General features: G+C 40.2%; 1 protein-coding gene across 1 annotated transcript in view; it reads left to right on the top strand.

The window, feature by feature from the left end:
* DYNC2H1 (dynein cytoplasmic 2 heavy chain 1) overlaps nt 1–25,024 on the top strand; it is a 315,198-nt gene that overhangs the window by 20,439 nt on the left and 269,735 nt on the right. The window contains exons 10-22 of the mRNA XM_018567326.1: nt 3,326–3,450; nt 5,620–5,795; nt 10,444–10,639; nt 11,205–11,300; nt 12,142–12,303; nt 13,318–13,416; nt 14,012–14,151; nt 14,232–14,460; nt 17,170–17,297; nt 21,473–21,588; nt 21,824–21,951; nt 22,611–22,760; nt 23,679–23,884. Of these exons, the coding sequence (XP_018422828.1) occupies nt 3,326–3,450; nt 5,620–5,795; nt 10,444–10,639; nt 11,205–11,300; nt 12,142–12,303; nt 13,318–13,416; nt 14,012–14,151; nt 14,232–14,460; nt 17,170–17,297; nt 21,473–21,588; nt 21,824–21,951; nt 22,611–22,760; nt 23,679–23,884 (1,951 nt within the window). The remainder of the gene's footprint in view (nt 1–3,325; nt 3,451–5,619; nt 5,796–10,443; nt 10,640–11,204; nt 11,301–12,141; nt 12,304–13,317; nt 13,417–14,011; nt 14,152–14,231; nt 14,461–17,169; nt 17,298–21,472; nt 21,589–21,823; nt 21,952–22,610; nt 22,761–23,678; nt 23,885–25,024) is intronic.

Here is a 25,024-nt window from a genome sequence, read left to right on the forward strand (position 1 = left end):
TTGTCATAGGTATAAGATGCATTCCCTGTTAACATGTGCTTTTACTCAGTTGGGTAGCATTTACCACCATTCAGCCTACTTCTGGGTCATGCATTCTTCATGGGAAAGCCAGATCTGAGTAACATTTGCCATATTTATTATATGGCCAATGAACATAAACCACTTTTAAACATTTCCCATGCAAATTATAAAACATTGACTTTTTTTAGTTATTCACCTTTGATTTTTGTCAAACACTCAATGCATCCAGACCCACTTTATGGTCTTTGTCTAGCTTTGCTACACTGCAAATGAGGATTCTAACCTAAAATACATCCACTGTATGTATATTCAGTATTGGAACACCTAACCACTAGGTAGTTTAAAGTGACACTAAACTCAGGAGTTAAATCTTAAAAATGAATTCAAGTACCCTAACTATTAACAAAAATGTATCTTATTTGTCTATCACTCGGCTGTAGAACCTCACATTATTATTACTATTACAGGATTTATATTACCAGCAGTTTGCGCAGTGCTTTGCAATATAAGGAAGACATTACAGATGCAATCCAATTTAAGATAAGATGGTTAGGAGGGCCCTGCCCATAAGAGCTTACAATCTAAAAGTCATCTCTGAATTCATGCTGACACTGTCCTTCCTTCTGGAGGGTGGCTATGGGTGATAATTGGAAAGGACACAAATCCGTTGGCCACTCGCCCCCCAGCAACGCAGGAGTAATCATGGTATCTTGGTTCCCCATGGTCCCTGTGTCTGTTGTAAAGTAGCCACCGCTCCAAGCTCGCTCCTGTGATAGGTAATATGTATTGAAATTATACTCTAACTAAGTGTGAGATTGTAATCCATCATGGAAGCGAGCTTGGAGTGGCGGCTACTTTACAGCACACACAGGGACCATGGAGAACAAAAGTAGCAGGATCGCCCCTGTGTTGCCGGGGGTAGGGGGGCTTTCGGCCATTAAATTTCATGTCCTGCCAATTATCCAAGATGGGACAGTGCAAACAATGTGGGAGCCAGGCTTTGGGGTTGATCTAAATGGCCCACAGGTATGCCAGCTACATTAAGCAGCATTTTACCAAACTGTACAGTGTATTTTATTCTGCTTGGACCCCTTGTCTACATGGCTTCTTTTACTGAAAAGGTAAACTTAACTTTTAAGTAAATGGTAAGCAGCTATTTTTGAAAATATTTCTTTAAGTTATGCAACGTGAATGGTAACATGTAGGGATGCACCAATACGGTTTTTTCTGTATCGAGTACAAGCACCGAGATTTTGTTGTTGGTACTCAGCCTACCGAGTACCTGATTAGCCGGGAAACCGGGCGGCGTGTAATGACTCGCTGCCCAGCTTCCTGATACCGGAAGTTTCGGTTTCAGGATAAGTATGGGGAGCATTTGGGCGAGTACGAGTACTCGCCCAGACACTCGGGATTGCCACTGATACCGATACTAGCATTGGTGCATCCCTATGAAACACATATTAAATAGGTGTTATCCCAATTTGTCTGCAAAAGTGCAAATGCATTTTAATTTTTTCGATAAAACAAAGAAATTTGCAGATAAAGAATAAAGATAATGAAAAATTTAATTAATGTGCTGTATTTAGACTGTTACAAACATAGTTAGAGTCTTCCTGTTTTAGCCACTGGATGGTGCCAAAGAGCTGTTTGTTCTGAATGACTTGAGTATAGGAAATTAAAGGTACACGTCTGCCTGAATGAAGCATTAAAGTATATCTCTAACCAAAATTGAGTCTTCATTTTTTCATGCAGGCATAGCTGTAGGGCTGCAGTAGTTAGAGACCTCAGATTATTGTGCACGTTGTAGGTGATGACATTTAGTGAGCTGACACCCAAATAGTATTACAGGCACTTTCAGTTTTTAAATGATTACCCCAGAATCCAAAACTCTGGGCTACTCTGTCATACAAAAGGAAATAATTTTGCTGGTCGCTAGATGTGGCCTACACTCTTTCTCCTCATCCATGTTGATATTGGCCAATTACTATGATGCATGAGTTGGGAGAGGGTGTGCCATAGCTCAAATCTGTAAATCGGTCACTGTTCATATGAAGGAGTGCTCCTGGGCTTTTGTAGGATCCCGGAGAGTTTAACAGGAGATCCAAGCTGACACTTGAAGGTGTCTGCAATACACTTTGTTAACAACTTTAAATACACACAGGCCTGTTATGAGCTAAATTGAGAAGAATTTCTGACATTCTTAAAGCTGCGCTTTTACCTAAATCACATTTCCAGTTCAAAGAGTGATCTCCCTTGTTGCCAAAACTTACTCTTATGATAGGCTTGTATCTGACCTTTGTGACACATTAAAAATAAATACATATTAGATTTTGGTAATCAAAAAAATAATATTAAAATGGTATAAATTGTTTGATGTGTTGGAAATAAGGGAAGCAGTCGACTTCCTTCTGCCCTCATGGTGGTATGTGTTGTGTGTTTTGCTTACTTCAGCTACTGCAGAGCAGGGCAAAATCCCTCCCTCCAGCTGTTGTGAAACTACAAATCCCATGAGGCATTGCAAGATTCTCACAGCCACAGGCATGACTCCCAGAGACAGGTGCATCATGGGATTTGTAGTTTCACCAAAGGCTGGTGTTTCCACTGTCAGCCAGCCAGCCATAACCAATCGAAGGTCAGCAATCGCGGTCCAGACAGAACCGCCACTCGGTCTGTGTCCGGATCACGGTCCGCCATTTAGTGATTGCTGGTTTAGAGGGATCGTGAATTGGGCTAGTAGGAGAATGGATTGCTTTAGACCATGGGTGGTGAACCTCCGGCCCTCCAGTCATGACGAAACTACAAATCCTATGATGCATCGGTCTCTGGGAGTCATGCCTGTGGCTGTGAGAATCTTGCAATGCCTCATGGGATTTGTAGTTTCACCACAGCTGGAGGGCTGGAGGTTTCCCACCCCTGCTTTAGAGGAAGAGTGGTTGAATTAGTGGGAGAGTAAATTTGGTTAGGTCAGGGGAAGTGGGCAAAAAGGATAAGTGCACATTCTTTTGAAGTGGAATTGTCCTTTAAACAATTATGCTCATTCTAGTAGCTAATCCATTCCGTCTCTGGTAGTGATCTATAAATAGCTACAATTAATACAATAACAGAGTTATGAATGTAAAAATGTGAATCACATAAAAAAAAAATCTTATGGTAAACCCTGCATTACTGCCTTGCTGAAAAAGACCCCCCAAAACTTTGGTTTCTCTTCAAAACACACAAACAACAATAGAACATGCAACAACAAATCAGTCAGGACACATAAGTCATGATTGCCATTCCTGGCTTTTCCTTTCTTTTTTTTCAGACATTCAGTCGGATTTTGAAACTCGTTGTCATGGTTCACCTGGAGAATCTTCTGGTCCGCTCTCAGGCAAGAACCTCCCTGAAGTTGTGAATAATATTGTGTGGGTCCGTCAGCTACAACTAAAGGTAAGTTTTCCACCTGAGTGACTTAAATTGTATTGTAAAGCTGCCGTTGAATAATCAAATTGGGCTAACAGAGACTCCTGTGTCTTGGCTAATTGCAACACAATGTACTCAATATCTAGTAATCCATGACAATGTGGCAGAATATTACAGATATGGGTAGTCCCCCATATATTTATTTTTCTTGTTCATGCAGTATATGTATTGGGGAGCCTAAATCCTCTCTTCTTTCCACCTAACGCAGACGGTACATTTTGAGTTGAACCCATACGTGAGCGTATTATTTGTGGAGAATACAGTATCCTCTGTGCTAGGGATGTTCAGATACCAAGTGCCGTACTCAGTACAAGTACAGATACTTTTCCAGCTCCAAGACTAGACTAGAGAAAAACTCAAAGTTAGGAGGCAGCTGTCATTTGTAAGGCGCACACGGAGCTCCTGGGATTTGTACATCCCTGTTTTATAATTTAAAAAAAATAAACATATATACCATTTTTTTCAAGTAAGGTACTGAAACTTTCCCAAGTACTCACAGATACAATTACTGTTACATTTTTGTTTAGTGTCATGTGACAGTTTTTCTAAAACAATACAGACTAATGATTTCAGGACAGTGTTGGAGCGCCAGAGCCCGGTCCCACCTGCAACCGCTGCAACCCTGGTAGTTCTGGTGAAAATGCCAAGTATCGGCACTGGTATCTGAACATCCCTACTCTGTGCTAATCATTTGTTGACAACTTAAGGAGAAGCTATAGTGAACTTTTGGGAAGAAAACCTTTTAAGATATTTATAATTTACTTCCCCCCTCTCTGCAGTCTGTGGTGCTTTCCATTGGCTCCTACGTAACTAGGGGTTGGCAGAAGGAACCAGAAGAGCAGAAGTGTCAGATGCAAAAGAATTGTCACCTGGAAGTATCTTGTGAATACAGAGGCTGCATGGTTTTTATGTTCAAGTTCAGATGAAAGGATTGCTTTAACGTTCCCTCAGCATGGGGCATCATGTAGGGTAGGAGCATTAATCTAGAGATTGCAGATGGTGAAGCAGTTAGATACTTAACCATCTAGATTTCTTTACCTTTTATCTGCATTATTCCTCTGTGACATAATTCCTAAAATTGAAATGGTAGGTATGCAAATAAAACATGCTTAAAAAGACTGTATATCCCATTCAATAAAAAAAATAAAATTAATCTATAACCAATGAGAAGCAGGTTTTTTTTCTTCTGTTGCCATGTTGCTTTTCGGGTTCTTCTGCTTCTAGTCTCTAGAAAGTAGAGAATAGCTGCACGGTCTTTCCATAAAGCTCCTATAGATTGCAGCTCCAGGACTTGTACTGTTTCCTACACTTGTGGTAAGTAGAAGATAGGTGGCTCACTCATCTGCAGTTGTTTCTGGTAAAGTTCCTTCTTAGAAACTAGAAGCAGAGGGTAACATGGTGCTGGTGGACCAAGCTTCCCTGTCATCATTTTGGTTAGATTATAGAGTGGAATTTAGTCAGACTGGAGCAGATAAAATCAGGAGGTCATGCATGACAACCAATCAGCTTCTATCTTTCATTTTTAAAGCTTAAAGTTAGGGATGCACTGATGCTGTTTTTTTCGGTATCGAGTATGAGTAGTGATATTTTTTTCTGTACTCACCGATACCGAATACCGATACCGGAAGTCTCATTAAGGAAGCCAGGCAGCGTGTAATGACTCGCCACCTGGCTTCCTGATTAGCGAGACAAGTTGTAGTCCATCACGGGAGTGAACTTGGAGCGGTGGCTTCTTTACAACACACACAGGGACCATGGGGAATAAAAGTAGACACCCTCCAGAAGGAAGGACAGTGCCCGCACCAATTCAGAGAGGATTTGAGGATCTACAGCCGAGTGATACACAAATAAGATACATTTTGGTTAATAGTTAAGGTACTTGAATATATTTTTAAGATTTAACTCCTGAGTTTAGTGTCAATTTAACTGAACAAGCTGAAGATAGAAACTGTGCAGGATAAAGATACACATCTTTAAAATTGCAGAGGGTTAAGTGAAAGGAAATATAGCCTTCTGCCATTGAAAGATTTTGTTTTCCCTTAAATAGTTTAATGAAAACAATTTAAACCACTTTCTATCCAGGACACTTACTATGCTTCACCATTGCCTCATTGCTTTCTGTTTCTCTTTTCGAAGGTGGAAGATTCAATGAAGATAGCGGAAGCCCTTCTGTCTGACTTGTCTGGATATCAGTCCTTTCATAGAAAAGCTGCAGAGCTGCTGGAGCAGTTCAAAGAGTATGAACAGGAACAATTTAGTGATTGGTCAAGAGAAATTCAGGCTGGTTTATCTGACCCTAAATCAGGATTCTGGTCAGTATTCCTTCTGGAGGCCTTTTTCTGAGAACATATTCCTATATAACTGTGCCATGGTGCCAACCATATATTTTAGGGAAGAGGCTACAATTGCGAGGTTTGTGATGGCACTGCAACCTGGATTACTAAATGCAAAACTCATTTTATTTTTAAGTGACACTAAACTCAGGAGTTAAATCCTAAAAATGCATTCAGGTACCCTAACTATTCCCAAAAATGTATCTTATTTGTGTATCACTCAGCTTTAGATCCTCAAATCATCTCTGAATTGGTGCTGACACTGTCCTTCCTTCTGGAGGGTGGCTACTTTTGTTCTCCATGGTCCCTATGTGTGTTGTAAAATAGTCACCGCTCCAAGCTCGCTCCTGTGACTACAATTTCACGTTTAGTTTAATAATTTGTGTTGAGATTGAAGTCTATTACTGGAGCGAGCTTGGACTGGTACACACACGCACAGGGACCATGGGGAACCAAAGTGGCCACCCTCAAGAAGGAAGGACAGTGTCAGCACCAATTCAGAGATGATTTGAGGGTCTACAGCCGAGTGATACACAAATAAGATATAATTTGGTTAATAATTAAGGTACTTGAATGTATTTTTAAGGTTTAACTCCTGAGTTTAGTGTCACTTTAAAATGAGTTTAGTTTTAGTTTAAAAACTATAAGTAGAACTCTTCTTTTTTTAAATAAGGCTGCTTTTAATTTGTAAGGATACAAACAGCTTTTGCTGCTATACTCAACTTTATCTGGAACTGCCCTTCACAATACTTCATCTACGTCACTAGCTGTTGGCATTTCTTTGGGTTGAATAATTGCCAGTGTCGTTCATCTTGCTTCCTGTGAGCTCAGGCTGTCGATCCGTCCCCTGGGGAAGCGTCATCACTTCATCACTCAGCCTGGTCTCACAGTACTCCTGTACTCAGTGACGCTCAAGTAGGGTATACATGGTTAGATTTTCAACCGAACATTTGTGCGAAAATTCGCGTTGGAGCGTTCGATAATACCATCAGAGCCAACTGTTGTTCAAAATCTTATTTGATTTTCGTTTGCATTTGACATTTGATTTTGTTGACAAATGGAGTTTCCTGAACGAAAACCACATTCATTCTTAGAATTTCATTCGATCAAGAAAATTTTTCCAACATGCGCCTTTAAATTTTTTGTATCACTGTGGTTGAAATTGAACATTATTTTGACCCCATCAAAGATTAGAAAGTCAAACAAACTGCTTCTTTTGTTTGAAATTCTTACTGTGTATACCCTACTTAAGTCCGGGAGGCTGGACCACCCATCTGTCTTCACAGAGGATAAAGAGAAAGGACCATTGATATCGCTATACTAGCCAGGGGACTGCAGGAAAAAATTATATGTATAGCATATTTAACCCCTTCGTGACAGGAGACGTACACTGTACATCCCGCCACAAAGGGACCAAATGACTCGTCACGTACATTGTACGTGACGAGTTATTTGCTGCATTAGAGGGCTGGTAACCGCTGAGAATCAGCGGTTGCCATTCATTAATGGATGCCTCCGTATAGAGGCATCCATTAATGAAAGGGTTAACCTTTTTCAGACACCTGATACCTTAATATCGGGTGTCTGAGAGTCAAAGCAGAGCGAGCAAACATGCCGGCAAAAGCCGCATTCTGACAGCTCGTGTAGATTTAGAGATATCTCTCCCGGATCGTATACTGGCTTTTTTTCTTTTCTTTCAGGAATAGATACATAATGTATCTATTCCTGAAAGAAGAATGTTTCAGTTTTCAGATCGTTGTTGGGACGTTCAGAAAACCTTTAGTGACAGCTGAATCCTGAACTGCTGAAGGATCAGTGTCACTAACTTATTATTGGCTGTTCTGAAGTTTGAAGCAGCCTGATAATAACCAAAAATTTATTAATTTATCAAGCAGTAATAGTGAGATTAATTCACAATGACTGCTTGATATAATAAAATAAAATAAAATGTTTAAAAGTTTTTTAAAAATAGTGAAAAGTGTAAAAAAAATAAAAATAGTGAAAAGTGTAAAGAAAAAAAAAAGTGTAAAAAAATAAAAAATAAAGGACAAATAAATGAATGTATTTATTGCATTTTTTTTTTTAGCTGTGCTGGTTTTGTAAAAAATACTACTAATCAAAACTGGGAAAAAAGTGTTTTTTTTAAAAGTTTTTTTCCTCTTTTTTTATATTTGTAAAAAGTCTAAGTCAGGCGTTAGACACACAACATATGTGATATAAATATGTAGCCCTATCTGTCCTCTAAAAAACAATATATAATATGTGTGGGTGCACTTTGTAAGAAAGTATATTACTGATGTGGAAGAATCACACAGCAAAAATGTCAAAAGTGCATCAGTCATTTACGAACAGAAACTAAAAACAAGCTCAGTCATGAAGGGGTTAAGAGAAATTGAGCTTTGGGGATGGGGTGGAGAGGAAGCTAGATTTCTTTTTTAAAGCAAAAAACCCCCAAAAAACTAGCAGAGCCATTAAACGCAAAGATTGTGACTTTTACGCCAAGTAATCGTAAATTAAACTCAGTTTATGTCTGGAAGTTATGCTGAAGTCTAAGAAAGGAATAATAACCAGTCTATGTTTTTCAGCTAGCATCCAATGTGTTTTCTATCAATAAAGACTGTAAATATTTCCGTGTATAATGTTATAGTACTTGTCCTGTGTTACTGTACATATACATTAGCACAACCTTTCCATAGGGTCTCTCATACTAGCTAATGAGACTAATATACACTTTATGGCCAAAAGTATGTGGCTATCCCTCCAAAGTATTGCATTCGGGTGTTTCTAGTGAAGGACACTGGTAATGTTACAGCATACAAAGACATTTGTGGCAATAATGCACTTTGAACCTTGTGGTGACAGTTTAGGGAAGGCCCTTTTCTGTTTCAGTATGACCGCACAAAGTCAGCTCCATAAAGGCTTGAAGCTCAATTCACAAAGCTATAACACAAGCTTATGGCACTCTGTTTTCAGCCATTTGACTGTGATTTTTAAACTTCATAGGACTCGGAAAATAACTGTCACTTTGTATAAATAAAAAATTCCTATCCTGGTGTGTTAGTTTTGTGAATTGAGCCTATGGTGTGATAGGTTTCGTGGGGAGGAATTCGAGTGGCCTGCACCTCAACCCTATTAAACACCCTTGGGATGAATTGGAATGTCAATTGCAAGCCAGGCCTTATCATCCAAAATCAATACCTGACCTCACAAATGCTTTTTTGGCTGAATGGGCAAGAATACACACAGGCATACTCCAAAATCTTGTGGAAAGCCTTCTCCTAAAATTGCCATGAAGGCAGGGCAACTCCATACTAGGTGTAATGGTCAGCTGTCTACAAACCTTTTGGCTTTATATGGTTATATATTTGGCTGCATATTAAAGCTACTTTCCTGGTTCTAGTAGACCATAACATTGTCCTGAAAGAACAACACATAGGGACTCATTCACACTGACTCACTTCACACTCATTCATACGCTTTGCATCGTCCCCCCACTCCCCCCGTATGCAGCATATGCAAATAAATGGCTCCATACACATAGCTGCGTATGGAGCCGTATTTTTGCGCTGCGTAAAGATGCGCAAAATAAAATGGAACAGAGATGCGTCCGGGCTCGGAATTTCTGCGTATTTTACGCGCGTGCGCGCTTGTATACGCACATATGCGAGCACAGTACATTAGTTTCTGTACAAAATTATGCATTCTGGGATTTCATGCATAAACGCATATACGCGCAAATACTCGTCTACATGCATTTAGAAAGATGCGTACAATTTTGCTCTTGCGTTGTGTGAACGAGGCCTAAGCGGTGTATTTAAAAATCTTCACGGAGCTGTTCGCTCTACGAACATCTTAAAGTAGTATTAAACTCGCAAACTATTTCAATAATGAATCAGATCAAACAAATATACATCGCCCAGCAAAGTATTTCTTTACATTTATACCCAAGCCCTTGCAGTCATCATGTTTCCAAACAGCTCAAACTCTCTCAGCTCCACATCCCTGAACTTCTTGGCCAGTACAATGTCACAAGGGACAGAGCAATGTCACAACTGTCCAATTACTAGCTTGGAGATGGAAGGTGGGAGGAAGGAGGAGGTGGAGGAGAGTGGCTTGCTTTACTATACTGGTGTGTTTGTGGAGGGAAAGGAGCCACCCTAAAACAGAATATGTAGGAAACTAAAACTTTTAAACATGAAGAAGCAGCATCCATTTAAAGTTATTTTTATCAGCATTTGAATTAAATGGCTTCAAAACATTTTGACTTTAAGATTGTTTTATTTTAGATTCACGCCACATCGTGACCACTAGATAGCGCCCAGAAGCATAAGAATTTCTTTTGCTCCATCTAGTGGTCATGATGCAGTGTGAATCTAAAACTAAGGACATTCACAAAACAAAAAGCTCTGTGAACATTTTATAAATACAGAACTAAGTACCCACCAAATGTGTTTGCAGTGACTTTATGTACTGCACTATCCAACCCACATGAATGGGAAGTATGAGTGCCTAAGGGAATCAGGAATTGAACTGAACTGAAATGGGGTGTCCACTCAACATGATTTTGTTTTCAGGGAAAGATTGATGTTGATGTGTGATGTCGTTACTGGTTTTTTTTTTTTTGCAGTATTCAGCCTAACAGTCTGGTCATGGAACTAGATCACTCTAATGGAGCATTGAAAATCCACTATTCTGACCGGCTGGTAACTCTGTTGCGGGAGGTTCGGCAGCTTTCAGCACTCGGATTAATAATTCCAGCTAAAATCCAACAAGCAACCAAAACTGCCCAGAAGTTCTATAAACAAGCAATGATTCTTAAGCAGGTATTTAAGTGAAACCTTACTGAGATTTTCGTCTAAGTATATATCTATTTGGTATTACAATTCTAACCAGCAAACATTTATGTGTGTTGGGGGCACCAGTCACAAAATATAACCTGTCATAGGCCCCTTTCACACGGGTGATCTGATCGGGTGCACCTGTCAGTTTTTCCAGCATACCCGATTGGATGCCCAATGTAAGTCTATGGGCAGCCGTGTGCAAGCAGACCGGCGTCCGTTTATACCTGGTAACCCCGGACTCTAGCCTATTACATCCAATTTCCCCATAGGCTGACATGGGGTCAGGTAATTTTCAGCTTTGTCCTCCAAAAAAACTGATCAGACATGGATGTCACAGCAGCTCTGCTCTGCTCAGTAGACTTGGCTGATTCGCTAGGTGTGCATTCAGCAATAGCAAAGCATTACATGCGTCCAAATGCATTTCGAATGAGCTCCAAATGCACCTGGAAGTCTGTACTTTTATTTCGTAAGACTGAAGTTGTTCAATGTCTTTTACCTCTATTCTGTGTACAGTGTATATCTAATTGATAAATGATGTTGTCTTTAGGTTGCCCATTTCTACAACACAATAGATCAGCAAATGATACAAAGTCAGAGGCCCATGATGTTAAAGTCTGCACTGGTATTTGAGCAGATCATAAAGGTGAGTGTAAACTGTGCTAATGATAACTATAGGAACTGAACAGAATATATATCTATAAGGTGGGGAGACCCTGGCATGCTGCAGTACATTTAAGTAACATACGTCTGCAGAGTCCACATGTTAGACTGTAATACATGGATCTTAGATGCAGACATTATGAATAATTTTCTGTACTGTCCTAGTACAAAGTAGTTCCAAGAGCATTTGCACAGTGCTAAAGAAGTGCAAGAGATTTAAAGCTGAACTGCAGGGTAAGCAGATAAGTCTAAATACAAGAGTCATGTGTTTTCTTAATTGAATCTTGGTGCATTTTGTGTATTTCTTCCAGACCTGTGCAGTAATCCAGCATGAAACTTTGCCTCTGTGTATGAGTTTCCTGGAATAAAGACCGGTCAGTTGTGCAGAGTGACTGGTCTTGTATCCGCCCCATCCTGTAGTTTTTTGCAGGAAGCCTTGAGTGATTGGGCTTGTTGCGCCCTTCCACATATCTGCTCTCTGCACAGACTATGTACAGGACAGTGATGATGTCGCTGTACTGGGTTTGCGAAGGCATTTCCACATGTGCACAGAAAGTGGATTTATATCCTTTTGTGGCTATTAAGGAAGATATTGAAATGAAAGCATTTTTGTGCCCGGAGTTCAGCTTTAAATGAAGCGCTTTAAAACGGATTGATTTTTCTTGCTGGTAGTAGATAGTAAAATTGATTTCTGCAATGTCTCTGCTTGTCCTGCAAGACCACGAACACATGCACACATTCCATTTATCTTTTATTCGTGTGTCATTGTTCTAATACTTCTTCTGAAATGAGGTGTTTTTATTAATGTGTATGTGTTCGGACAGAGTTCCAGAGCAAATTCTGGTGAGAAGGATGAAAAGGCACGCATAACATGGGACAATCCAAAAGAGCTGCAAAGTTACATTGAGAAGCTCCAGAATTCAGCGGAGCTGCTATCTACTGAGAACAGGAAACTCCGGAAGAAGCACACCGACTTCTGTGAGAAGGTAAACTGTCAACCTGGCAGTCAGTTTGGTGCCCACAATGTGATTCTAAACCTTGACTCTTTCATTGTCCAGTATTTATTGTCCAGTATCTTCTCCTATCACCGCCAGCATCCAAGCCCTGATGAAGGGGGAGTTGTGAGGCCCCAAAACATGTTGGCTTTTATCTTCTGATCCTTTATCAAGGCTAATCAATCGATATTAAACCGATTACAAACTTATAGTGCTCTCATCTTTTTTTATATTTGCTCTGGAGTGCTCTCGGGGAATCCATATTGAAAACGCTTATGGTAAAGAACTGCCTCTTAAAACCAGAGACCACAACTGATTATACGTATCCCTCATAGTTACATAGTTACATAGTATTTGAGGTTGAATAAAGACATAAGTCCATCAAGCCCAACCTATTGTGTGTATGCATTTATGTATCCTTTTTTTACTTATGATTGACAGGAAAAGCGAGGGAGCACAAACACCCCATCAGCACTTTGGACCATGTAGTATCCAATAATGACTGTTAAATGCAAATTATGTGAATGTGCACTATGTAAAGCGCTGTATAAATTGTCGGTGCTATATAAATACCAATAATAATAAAGCTGCTCTGACACAAAATAAATATTCAAAGTAAACTATTTATTACGGGTATTTATATAGCGCCGACAATTTGCGCAGTGATTTACAGAGTGCACATTCACATCAGTCCCTACCTTCAAGGAGCTTACCATCTAAGGTCCCTATCTCACATGCATACATACAATTTAGCCAGGAGCCAATTAACCTTCCATGCTAATTAAAGACTTACTAATAATAAGGGGCTGATGTATAAACGTTCCAACAAGCGTACAGCTAGGTGAATGCCATTTGCATGGTATTCCCGCCAATAGGTGGCGCCGAGGGTCATAGGAATGATATGCGAAAGGCATTCGCACAGCTATAGGCTAGGCAGAATGTTTACACATCAGCCCCTTAGTATTGTTCATAGGTGATGTTTTCTGAGTGCCGCTCTTTTTACAGGTTGTTGCTCTTATGAATGTGGATCTACTTCGTCAACAACAGCGATGGAAAGATGGCCTTGTGGAAATGCGCAGTGTCTTCTCCAATCTTGAATATCGGGTAAGGCAAAGTCTTTGGTAAAAACACACTTCAGGAGCAATTCACTTTAAAGTGACCCTATCATTAAAATAAAAACGAAACTTCAAACACATATACCTGCAGAAGAAGATGTGAATATTTGCATTTCCCATTGCCCACATCTCAGAAATTGGCTCCATTCTTTCAAAAAATTATCCTCGCAGTTCCGCATGGATTCGGAGAGTGTCAATATCCCCGCCACTAACAGTGCTCAGTGGTTTCTCATGACAGCCTCCACGTCACTGCAGGATCCAGTCTGCAGGAGGAATCACTAAATACTGTGGCAGACCTAGGAGATTGGCACTCCCAGAAGTTTGAGGTAGGAATGTGCGGTGTGGCATTACCGAAAACATTTGGTATCCAGGCAAAGCAGGATGTACTGAAAGCTGCTGTAGGTATGTTTACCTCTAGGTGCCAGCAGTGTATACCTGTCAGCAGCTTTATGTTTTCTTATATTGACAGAGTGTGTTTAACTCAAATGTCCTCTTTGGTCTGGCTGTAAAAAAAAAAAAATTGCCTCATTGTTCTCATTCTTGAAGCGTTTTTTTTGTTTTTATCTTTCTATTTTGAGTTTCAGGGGATGCGGTCGAGTGACATGAAGGCCTGGCGCCAACACTGGGATCATCAGCTTTACAAGGCTCTCGAACATCAGTATCAAATGGGCCTGGAGGCACTTAACGAAAATCTCCCAGAAATTACCATTGATCTGACCTTTAAGTAAGAAACATGTTGTGTCCTGGAATAGATGCAAAATAGCACAAACAGCAGCTTATGTACTGATGGCTGATCTATTGCAGGCAAGGAAGATTACAGTTTAAACCTCCCTACGAAGAGATCCGTGCCAAATATTACCGAGATATGAAAAGGTTCATTTCTATTCCGAACCAGTTTCGGGGCCTGAGCGAGCCCGGCGAAGAGCCAATCTTTACTGCTATGCCTGACAGGAATGCTAATGGCCTCATCACTGTGTTCAGTAAAGCAGAGGATTTGTTCCGAAGGTTATCTGCCGTCATGGATCGATTTAAGGTGCACTCTGCATTTCAATAGGGCTTTGTCTGGTATTTAAGGCTGAGCTGTACTCTACTGCAGTGTCTTTTGATGGCAGCAAATGGTAATAGGTGATCTTCCTTTGTAGCAGAGGCCCCCTGACTTTTCTTAACTTGTGAAAAAGAAAATAAAACTACAGTTAAATAATTAATCTTATATAATCCCATTGAAGAAAATAGAAAGATTGGGGCTTTATAGGCACCAAAAAATGACAAGTCACAGAACACTCCAAATTTCGCAAAAAAATTATATTTTGTTACATATATGATTTAATAAAAATTAGTAGAAAACGGGCGTAATAAAATTGAACTGATTGCCTATAATATCCACTCAATACCAGGGTTCAGATATATTCAACATGATTAAAAACATATTATAAATATATTGATTGCATATGAATTGAAAAAAATAATGATTACATCAGTTGAACATGATTGAAACATCAGAATGACAATTCATTAATAATTGAAAATCAGATAATGATTGCATCAATTAGAAAAAATCAGATAAGCTATGGCCAAACCCTGGCACCTGCTGTGGCAGGATCCCATTGCCTCAAAGTTTGTGGGTTCAGCCCCTGAGGTCGTATTTAGATGACTAAAATCCTTACAAATGGTCCTCCGTAGAGAGATGGAATGGATCTATAAACTGAAAGCCTCAACACCCCCTGGTCTGAATGAAGCTCTGAGCTTTAAATCCTTTCTATGACACCCTTAGCCATTTCTCGCTTTGATTGTTATATCATGGTGGTGTGGAATGATGATAGTCCACGGTATCCCAGAGTGGCAGCAGGGGAAACATTTTCTTCTATTAGTAAATGGGGGTGTGGCACCCAATACCCTGGATCTGACCACCACTTATTGTTCTTTCTTTTTTAATTCTTTATTGACAAAAGAAAGGTATGTCACAATGTGTTGCAACGTTTTCGGAACCATGTTAGTCCCTTCTTCAGGCAAGTGATCACTCTGTTTGCCTGAAGAAGGTACCTAAATATTTCCGAAACATCGCTACACATTGTGACATACCTTTCTTTTGTCAATAAAGAAGAATGGACAGAATATGCTTCGGTTTTTCTTCAGTCAAGATTTTTCACTACATCACTGCTCTACATTTGTCTATTCCAATGCAGCTATCTGCCATGGCTATCCTTTCGCTTTTGGAGTATCACATCCCCTCTGAACTGGATGTTCGGGGACCTGAAATTTACCTTCAGGCACAGGGTTGCACGAAGGGCTCTTTCCAGACTCCATTCTAGTACGAGGGGAGGCCAATAAGTTCTTACCTTCACCAAGATCCAGATGTGCCAGGGATCTGAAATTTAGTCCACTGACTCTTCCTTCTCTACATATCCACCTCCTATGGTTACACACTTTTCACATCTGTGGAAAAGACCTTTAATACCATCTGCCTAGAAGTATGCAGATTTAGAGAAAAAACAGCCATCAACTTCAGTATGGACTGCTTCATCATTGTGGAAATGTCTTCCCCGTAAATGTTTCTTCAGATTTGGAAACAGGAATAAGTCAGAAGGTGCTAGGTCAGGTGAGTAATGTGGATGGGCCAGAGATTCATAGCCATAAGCGCTGACATCTCCTCATGGATTATTTTTGGCAGATTTCCCTTGAAGATGGAGGAACCTAATCACGGCTCGGTATTCAACTTTGTCCGGCATGACACCTTCTCCATTTCTCTTGGCTCTAACTATAATTCATCATGACCTATAAAAACAAAATTTGGCATGCATATTACTAAGATATCCACTTATAAATCTGCAAATTTTCAGATCCCTAGGACATCTAGATCATGGTGAGGGTAAGAACTTATTGCCCCCCCTCGTAAAAGGTAGCTGTGGAGCACTTTCAGGTCCAGAACTGCTGCCATGTTAGCAGCTGTTTGCTGTTTGGCCCACCTCTCAATTGGACTTTTTATGGATGTCTAGAAGGTTAAAGACCTTCTTGAGTCCTCAGTGGACAAGAGAACACTCACCTGCTTCAGAAGCTTCACTGGCTAAACAAGTGAGGTGTTGCTACAAAGCTGCCCTCTTACTGGCTAGTGAGATTCTGCAAGGTTTCAGCCACTAAAGGAGTAACATTATAGGAACAGATGAGCGCTTTCTTTAGCAATTGTGTGTGTGTGTGTGTCGGGGGGGTTAGATAGTCTCCTCCTCAAGGCATGTTAAAATGACAACGCTTTATTGAATTTACTATATGGAGACACATTACTGAAAAATAAAATGACACCCAAACTGATTAAAAGCTAAGGTATGAAGTATATACAGTAATCTAATATTATTATTATAAACCCCAAAATAAAATAATATAAAGCTAAAGCAACGTGTGTGTGGAAAAAAAATAAAACTTTGAAATTTGAGGCATGCTCACCAGTTATCACAATATATCAAATAAAGTGTTTGATATTTATTTGATATGACATAAAGTACATATGTACAACCCAATCTATCATAAAACCTTGAAGTGCATTTAGTGTATAAACTGAAAGTGCTTTAGTGCAGTCGTGAAGATGTTTTTGTCGTAATTGGTAGCAAGCATACACTTTCTCCAGTGCAAAGTTTAATATAGTCTTTAAGTGATGACTGATATCAACCATGCACTTTCTTTGAAGGAGGTGAAGTGCAAAGCACACAAGTCCCACTAAAATGCTGACATTTAACCCATTTACATTTGGCAGGAATGGGTAGTAATTGGTCGAGTAGACGTGAATGCCCTGATTGAAAAACATTTACGTGAAATTCATGACTGGGAGAAGAACTTTAAAGCTCTTAAAGTGAGAGGAAAAGAAGCTGAACGACTACCTAGGTAATTTATTCTGGTACTTCTTTACCACTGATACTACTGATCTTTCATATGGATATCTATGAAATCTATTTCTAGCTGCCTACTCATTTCAGCTGTGCTACACTATATAGCCAAAAGAAATTGGATGCCTCCCTCCAAATTACGGGGTTCAGGTGTTTCCAGTGATGGGAACTTTTATTGCTAAAGCATACAATGCCATTTTAGTTAAATACGTTTTATAAGACATACAGGTAAAAGAGCAACACACAAAAATCAAAGTCGCTGCACAACATTAATAGAAATACATAAGGCCCAAAGTCTTGGAACACAGTCATGGCAACATAACCCCGGGACAGAGGGAAGAAGTATAAAGGATGAACATTACCCGTATGGGTCTCATTATGCTGTGCCACTTGGGTGGCTTGTAGAACCGCCCCTCCTGACGGAGATGTCTCAAGAGACAGTATCCAGTCAGGGGCGTAGAAGCCAGAACCATCAGCTACTGTAACCAGACTAATATGCAGAAGAGAATCCTTCCATTAGGGCAGACCATGAACTGGAACATAACGGTAAGATGGCAAAGGAAGAAAACCACCAAGGCCAAGAGAAGCGAGCGTAACAAAGAGAACACATAGAGGACCTGAACAAGGGGCGAAAAAGAGTAGAGAAGCTAAGTAAAGAGAAGGTAAGGGAGAGCAGAGTACAGAGAGATGTGATTTCAGAAAGGAACCCTAGAGACCACGGCCAGGGGAGCCTCGTCTACCACCCCCCGCCAGAGTGTCATGGGCCTCTTGAAGGAACCCAGAGTACCTAAGAGAGGACCCAGCCGAAAATGTGTCTGAGGCTCGGAAATCCAGCCACACGGACCAGGTGACATTGTACCTATCTCTGGTGTCATGCTCATCTGCCAATAACCCTTTCCTTGTCCGCAATACCGTCCACTTCCACAGTCCACTCCGCCAAGGTAGGGAGTACAGGCGTGCGCCAGTGCCGGGGAATAACTGCCCTTACTTGCTTGCTGTAAGAAAGTGCCTCAAGAGGCCCCGTTTCACTGATTTTAGGGAAGCTGGTACCATAGTTAACAGTGCGATCCTGGGGTCGTTGGGAATCACTGTACCTGTCACTCGGTGATGGACATCCAGCACTGCCTGCCAAAACTCTTTAATAGGTGGACAACTCCACCAAATATGCGTCATATGGCCTGGAGATGTCTGACAGCTCCAGCAGGAGTCCGGGACCTGAGGATAAAACCAATGGAGTACCGTGGGGCACCTGTGCCACCTGGTCAGAATTTTCAGGTTTTTCTTGTGAGCCTTGCAGGCGATAGAAAGCGAATGAGATAGGACAAAAGATTTCTCCCAGTCTAGCGGAATGACGGGAAGTCCTAGTTCATGTTCCCACGCCGAGACATAGCCTGGAAGCTCTGGGGAAGGGGAAGAGGAGAGAAGGGAGTAAAGTAGCGAGACAGTATGGGTAGGGGGAGAGGATCGTAGGAGGAGGGAGTCAAAAGGCGAAGGGGCTTCTTCCAAAACCTCAGGGTGAGGGAATGAGGAGAGAAAAGAACGAAACTGTCTATGCCAACCACGTGTCATCGATTGAAGGAGCTACCGTGGATTCCCGGATAGCCACCACTAAACATCTGTGGGAGTCCCTGGTCCATCTACCAAAGAAGGACCGACGCGTCGCTGGAGGGAACTACAAAGTCATTTTATGCAACTTTGAGCTTCCAACCTTGTGGCAACAGATTGGAGAAGTCCCTTTTCTGATTTAGCATAACTGTGCCCCTGTGCACCAAGCTAGCTTAATGAAGACATGGTTTGGGGAGTTTGGTGTGGAGGAATTCAGGTGGCCAGAGAACCCTGACCTCAACCCTATCAAACACCTTTGGGAGGAAAGAATTGGAACTTGTTTGTGAGCCAGGACTTCTCGTCCAGCATCAGTACCTGACCTCAAACGCTCTTTTGGTTGAGTGGGCACAAACTCCCGCAGACACTGCTAAAATTTGTGAAAATCCTTCCCAAAAGATTGGTGGCTTTAAAGCCGCAAAGTGTGTGTGGTGTAGACGGAAAGGGATAGAGGGCAAGTCCATATTATTGCCCATGGTTTTAGAATGGGATGTCTAGCAAACTTGTATAATTGTGATGGTCAGGTGTCCTTAACTTTTAGCAATGTTGTGTACCTGGCTGCATAACGCAGGGAGAGTAACAGCATCTTACGGAGCATAAGTTTTAGAGGCCTCTTACCATTGTGAGCTCACTTCCATAGCAAGCCAGTTTTGATTTTTCTGTTAAGTCTGATTTCATTACATCAAAAAGAATACATAAAATGAATTGGTGCAAGGTATTACATGAATATATTTAAATGTATTCATCTTTTGGACAAAAACACTCATTGAAAAAGGTTTAGATGTTAAAAATGTGTCAGAGTAAACCTTACAGAAGAATGACCCTCACATGTTTACATGGTAAACTGAAAATTTAAATGTTACATTTTTCTGAGCACACGGAGGTGGGGGAGAACCTAAATGAATGCTGTATGTGCTCAGTTAAAGTCCCCAGCTAATACTAGGCTGCTTGTGCTGACTTGACTCTGTTCCTGCTCTGTTAAGTGCCAACGCACTGGCACATGCCATGATCATTATGCTGCTGAGAAACATCCTGGCTTCTCAGTAATCTCCCAGCATGTAGCACAAAACCCTGACTAATTCTAAATGATTATATGCTATTTACCATTAAGTTATTTTCCTCTGCTCTCCAGTCAATTTACATAATGCTGATGTCACTTAGGATGCATGGAAAAAGTTCCTAGAGCAGGGGTACAAGCTAAAGAAAACCTTGCATTAAAATTACATCCAGGCGACATTAAATGAAGAGGATGGCGCCATGGTCCTAACAGTGAGATCCTGGGAACGCTTAGTATTCCAAATCTCACTGGAAGACACTACTGGTCTCTACACCATTTAGGATCATTCATGATTCATATTATTTGTATTATTATTTTTTTTTTGCTTTCATGTGACATTTTGTAGTAAGCTGACCTTGCATTTTAGTGCAAAGTCTACTTTAATGATAACCTTTCCAGAAAGAAATATTCTTAACTTGCCCACTTGCTGTTAAATGTGGAAGCTTTGAGGTGTTTGTCTTATACTCCACTGTTTGTCCTGACTCTACTACAGCGGTAAGTAAGAAGATTGGGTGGCTGGTTATAGGATTTTGTGATAAAAATAAAGGTGACCTGGGGCTAGATGGTTTTATGGTGGAAGTAAAGGTGCAAGCTCCAGTTGTGCAGATCCTTCACTTACTACTTAGTATCTCACTGACCTAAAACAAATACTTGGCCAGTGAAGTTTGGACTCCAGACACTAAGATCACATTTCTACCCTATTCTGGTTTTTGATGTGAATGTTAACTCCTGCATGATTATATGCACTCCTGTATCTTCATGACTATATGCACTCTACTGTTCCCACATGATTGGCTGGTTACATAACTGAATGAATAAGCAGGTGTAAAGGTCTTCCTAATAAATTGCTCGGTGAGGGTATACTATAGCTATAAACTACTACCTGCTCTCCCCCCAAATTTTTTTTTTTACATATTGGGATAGACTGTATAGATAAAGTATATATGGTGTATAATGGACATATCTTTGAAAAGAAAAAAAACAAAAACATTGTTGTCCTATGGTTCACTGAGGCGTAAAAAAGGCAGTGGTGGTTAAAATGTATGTGTAGACAAAATCTGAATAAAACAGCACAACTCCTAAACACGCACACTTCCACAATGTTTTGTCTCTTTGAAAACACTGCACTGAAAAACAAGTACTTATTGATCCTGTGATAAATATAGTTTGCTCCGAAGAAGGCTGACAACACTGTCACTGCTGCACTGGAAGAGCAAAAGAGAAACAGTAGGCAACTGGTATAAGAGGAGAACGAGTGCTGAAAGCTATGGAGAATTGCCTACATATACTCTGGAACAATTCACTTTCCTTCCACTATAAACGACTAAGGCCCAAGTTCCTTTGATGTGTGCAGCCCTGGTTCAAAGTTTTATACGTAACATTTGTCAGGAAAGCTGTACATTGTATGCATTGCTTTTCAGATTTTACCCTTCCGCATTACTAGTTCGCATTGATGTTGCACAATTGATGGACTTTAACATGAAATAACACCATTATATTTATTTCTTTTCCAGCACTATGAAGGTTGACTGCATGACCATTAACTGTAATCCGGTAAAGACCATCATAGATGATCTCATTCAGAAGTTGTTTGATGCTCTGGTAATATCTTTAAAGAGATCCATCCAAGGTAAGAGATACCAGTACACAATGACACAACTGTGACACTTCATTTAGAACTACTATCAATATTTATTTTAGAAATCCATTGTATAAAAGGTGGAATTCATTAAATAAATTACTATTTTCATTGGAAATGGTTCTAGCAGAACATTTAGCTGTATTTGACCACATCATTGCTTTCTATGTTTGTTTATGTGTGAACTTAAGCCGTTACCAACCTCTTCATGGCTGTCTCTTTTCAGCACATTTGCATGAAATTGATAGTTTTGTGTCTGATGGAATGGAGATTTTGTCCAGCCGGCCCCAGAGTATTGAAGAGATTGGGGAAGCCAACAAGAAGCACGGAGAGTTGAAACTCAAGAAACCCGAGGTGCTATGTTCTATCCTTTTATCAGTTATCTACATTGGGATCTAAATGCTTCCATTTAATACACACACCATGTGACAGAATACCCATTCAGATATTTAAAGCTAAACTCCATACAGAGCTGAAATGTATATAAAGTAAGGAGTTTGGCTGCCAACACTCGATCAGCTGATTAAAGGAGCCGGTCAGAAAAATTTCAAACGAACAGGGCAGGCAGCATGAGGTATACAGTAAAGACAAGTGGGTCTGTAATATTTTCTTTGTCAGCCAGTGGGTTGAACAAAGAAAATATTACAGTGTATGGCCAGCTTTAGAAAAGGTAAAGCTAAATAAGGGGGAAATATAAATCTTGCATAGATTTAGCAATTTTAGACAGGTTATTCAGATTCTTGGATGAGCCCAGATGTGACTGTTCATCTTTAAACGTCAAGTTCATTAAACACTGAATTTCACTTTGAGTGTAAAGTTGCAGATTGAGTCACCATTGGCTTTTGATGGAGTTTTCCTCCAGTCTAGGCAGTTATAAAGTCATAAAGAATGTCAGGCTCCCTTTCTTAGATATTCCATAAAGTAAGTTTCTGCAATGATATCCTGACAGTTCTCTTCATGTAGATGAAGTTTGTGTTTTTCTTGCTTTATTTTAAAATCTGTTTGATCTGCAGATACTCCCTTTATTTAAAGAAGCTGAAGACAAGAACAGGTTACTGCGCTCAGTCGCTGGAAGTGGCTTAGATACTATTAGTAATCTCAGGGCAAAGTGGGATAAATTTGAATTAATGATCGAGAGTCATCAGCTAATGGTGAAAGAGCAGGTAAGGATTCTTCTCCTCTCCATCCCATGCCTGCTTATCTCACTTCCTACTTCCCAATCCTCCTTCCTTTCTCCTATTTCTCCCCATCACACTTCCTTCCTCCTATATCTCCCTATCTCACTTCATCCCTACCTTTCCTCCCCATCTTCCTTCATTCCTTCTATACCTCCCCATCTCATTTCTCCCCCCTTCTATTCCTCCTGCTCACACTTCCTCTCATGTGTTCCTTGCTTCCATGGCACCCAATATCACTATCTAATCCCTTATCCCTTCTAATATTTTCATTGCTTCTCATCTGTTTTTCTCACTCTCATTTCCTACTTTCATTTTTCATTTACATTGCATTCACTTTCCTTTCTTCTGACTCTTCTCCCTTCCATCATTCCTCTTCCTTTTCATTTCTCCCTGTCTCATTCCTTTCATTCTTTTCCCATACAATCCACTTCTTCTATTCCTTTTATGCTACTTAATGCCTTGCTTTCCTCTGCGCCAAATCATTTTAGTTCCATTCCTGCCAGTCTTACTTTCTCCCTGTCATTTCTACGAATTTCAGTTCCTTCCTATTATTTATTTTACCATCTCACACCCTTCCTTCTTTTTTGATCCATCCTACTTTTACCTTTCTGTTCCTTCCCATCCACGCCATACACCTTCATTCTTCCTGTCTCATCCCGTACCCCTGGATCAGCAGAGATTTTTCCATACTTGGATGTGGAAATCTGCATATATGATACACTGCATATGTTTTTATTTTTTTTGACAGACATTAACTTTAGTAAAAAAAAAATAGGAGTCATTAGTAATTTCTGAATATGTGATGGATTCAAAAAATATTTGTTCACGTGTGTTTATCCACCTTGGGAACAATTGTGGTCTTAGTTGTGTTTTTTAGCTTTCTAAATGTGCTTCTTCATATAGATTGAAATAATGAAGGAAAACGTGAAGGCCAGAGTACAGATGTACACCCAAGAACTAGACAAATTCAAAGCCCGCTGGGATCAGTTTAAACCTGATGATGATATCATTGAAAGAGGAAATGAAGACATTTTAGAAAAAAGTGCTCAGTCTATAAAAGAAAAGAAAATGGAGTTTGATGAGCTTGAAGCCATAAAGAAGAAACTGATGTAAGCCAAGCCTTTTTTTATGGAATGTGTATTGAAGAATAATTGGCCAAAAAAAACATGCCAAGAAGAAAGTCCAAAAAGTACGCCAAAATATTGGTCAAAATAGTTTCAAGATACAGTTTAGATATTGAAGATTATAATGTCGTCAGTATCTAAACTGGATTCCTGGATGTGATATGTGAGTGTCACAGAACAAATCAATGACATTCTCCTTTTCTTTCATGGCATCGGGTTAGAGAACTTCCTGAATGAGTTCACAATTAAGCTTTTTGCTATTTGTAACTGAATAAGATACCGTAGTTCCTGATTAGACTATTTAAGGGAAATAAACGTGGATTGTTATTTACCTATGTATGCTCTTTGCTTCTAGTTACATTATTTGAAAGGGAAATTACTGTTCTCACATTTTTTGTTTTGTTTCTTTGATAATTGGTAGGGAGCCTGTGCCATGCAGCATCTTGGTTGTCTGATCTCTGGACAACAAAGTGCTTTTACACAAAATGATACCCTATCCAGGCTAGATATCCTTACTTTATCAAATATTTAGATTTTCTTAGTTCTACTGCATTCCACCCCTCTTGCTGACAATGGTTTCACCTGACAGAAATTCTCACTTACTGTCACAGTGACACCAGACAAAGTGAGGGGAAAATCTCCAATGGCAACACAGATAGCAATACAGATTTGATAGGTGTTCTAGCCTTCCCCTTCTCTGTGCTGCTGAGATTTTGCAGCACTTCCTGTTTTGTGAAACAATAGTCAGTGAGGGAGGGGAAATGTCTCCATCAGAGGCCTAGGGGTTCAGACAGGGGTTCTAACCCTTCCTCACTGTATCCAAATCCAAATGCTATAGTTGGACATATGCTTTAATATTGAAAGACACATGTCCTTAGACCAAATTCAGCAACTAATAATACTGGGTTGGGGTATCCGCTTCAAAGTGGAAATCTTCCTTGGGGCCCATTCGCACCAGACAGTTGCAGTAGCAAATGCTTCTAATAAGTGTGCTGCCTTAGCACAACACACGTCAATGTTAAATGCACCGCAAAGGATCAAACTGGTGTGAATGGGTCCCAAGAATTAACCAGTCTAAAATCTTGATGATACCCAGCATGTGATGGGTCAAGATACTGAGAGATT

This window comes from Nanorana parkeri, unplaced genomic scaffold (genome assembly GCF_000935625.1).
Source record: "Nanorana parkeri isolate BGI_ZX_2015 unplaced genomic scaffold, ASM93562v1 scaffold1029, whole genome shotgun sequence".
Taxonomy (NCBI): Eukaryota; Metazoa; Chordata; class Amphibia; order Anura; family Dicroglossidae; genus Nanorana; species Nanorana parkeri.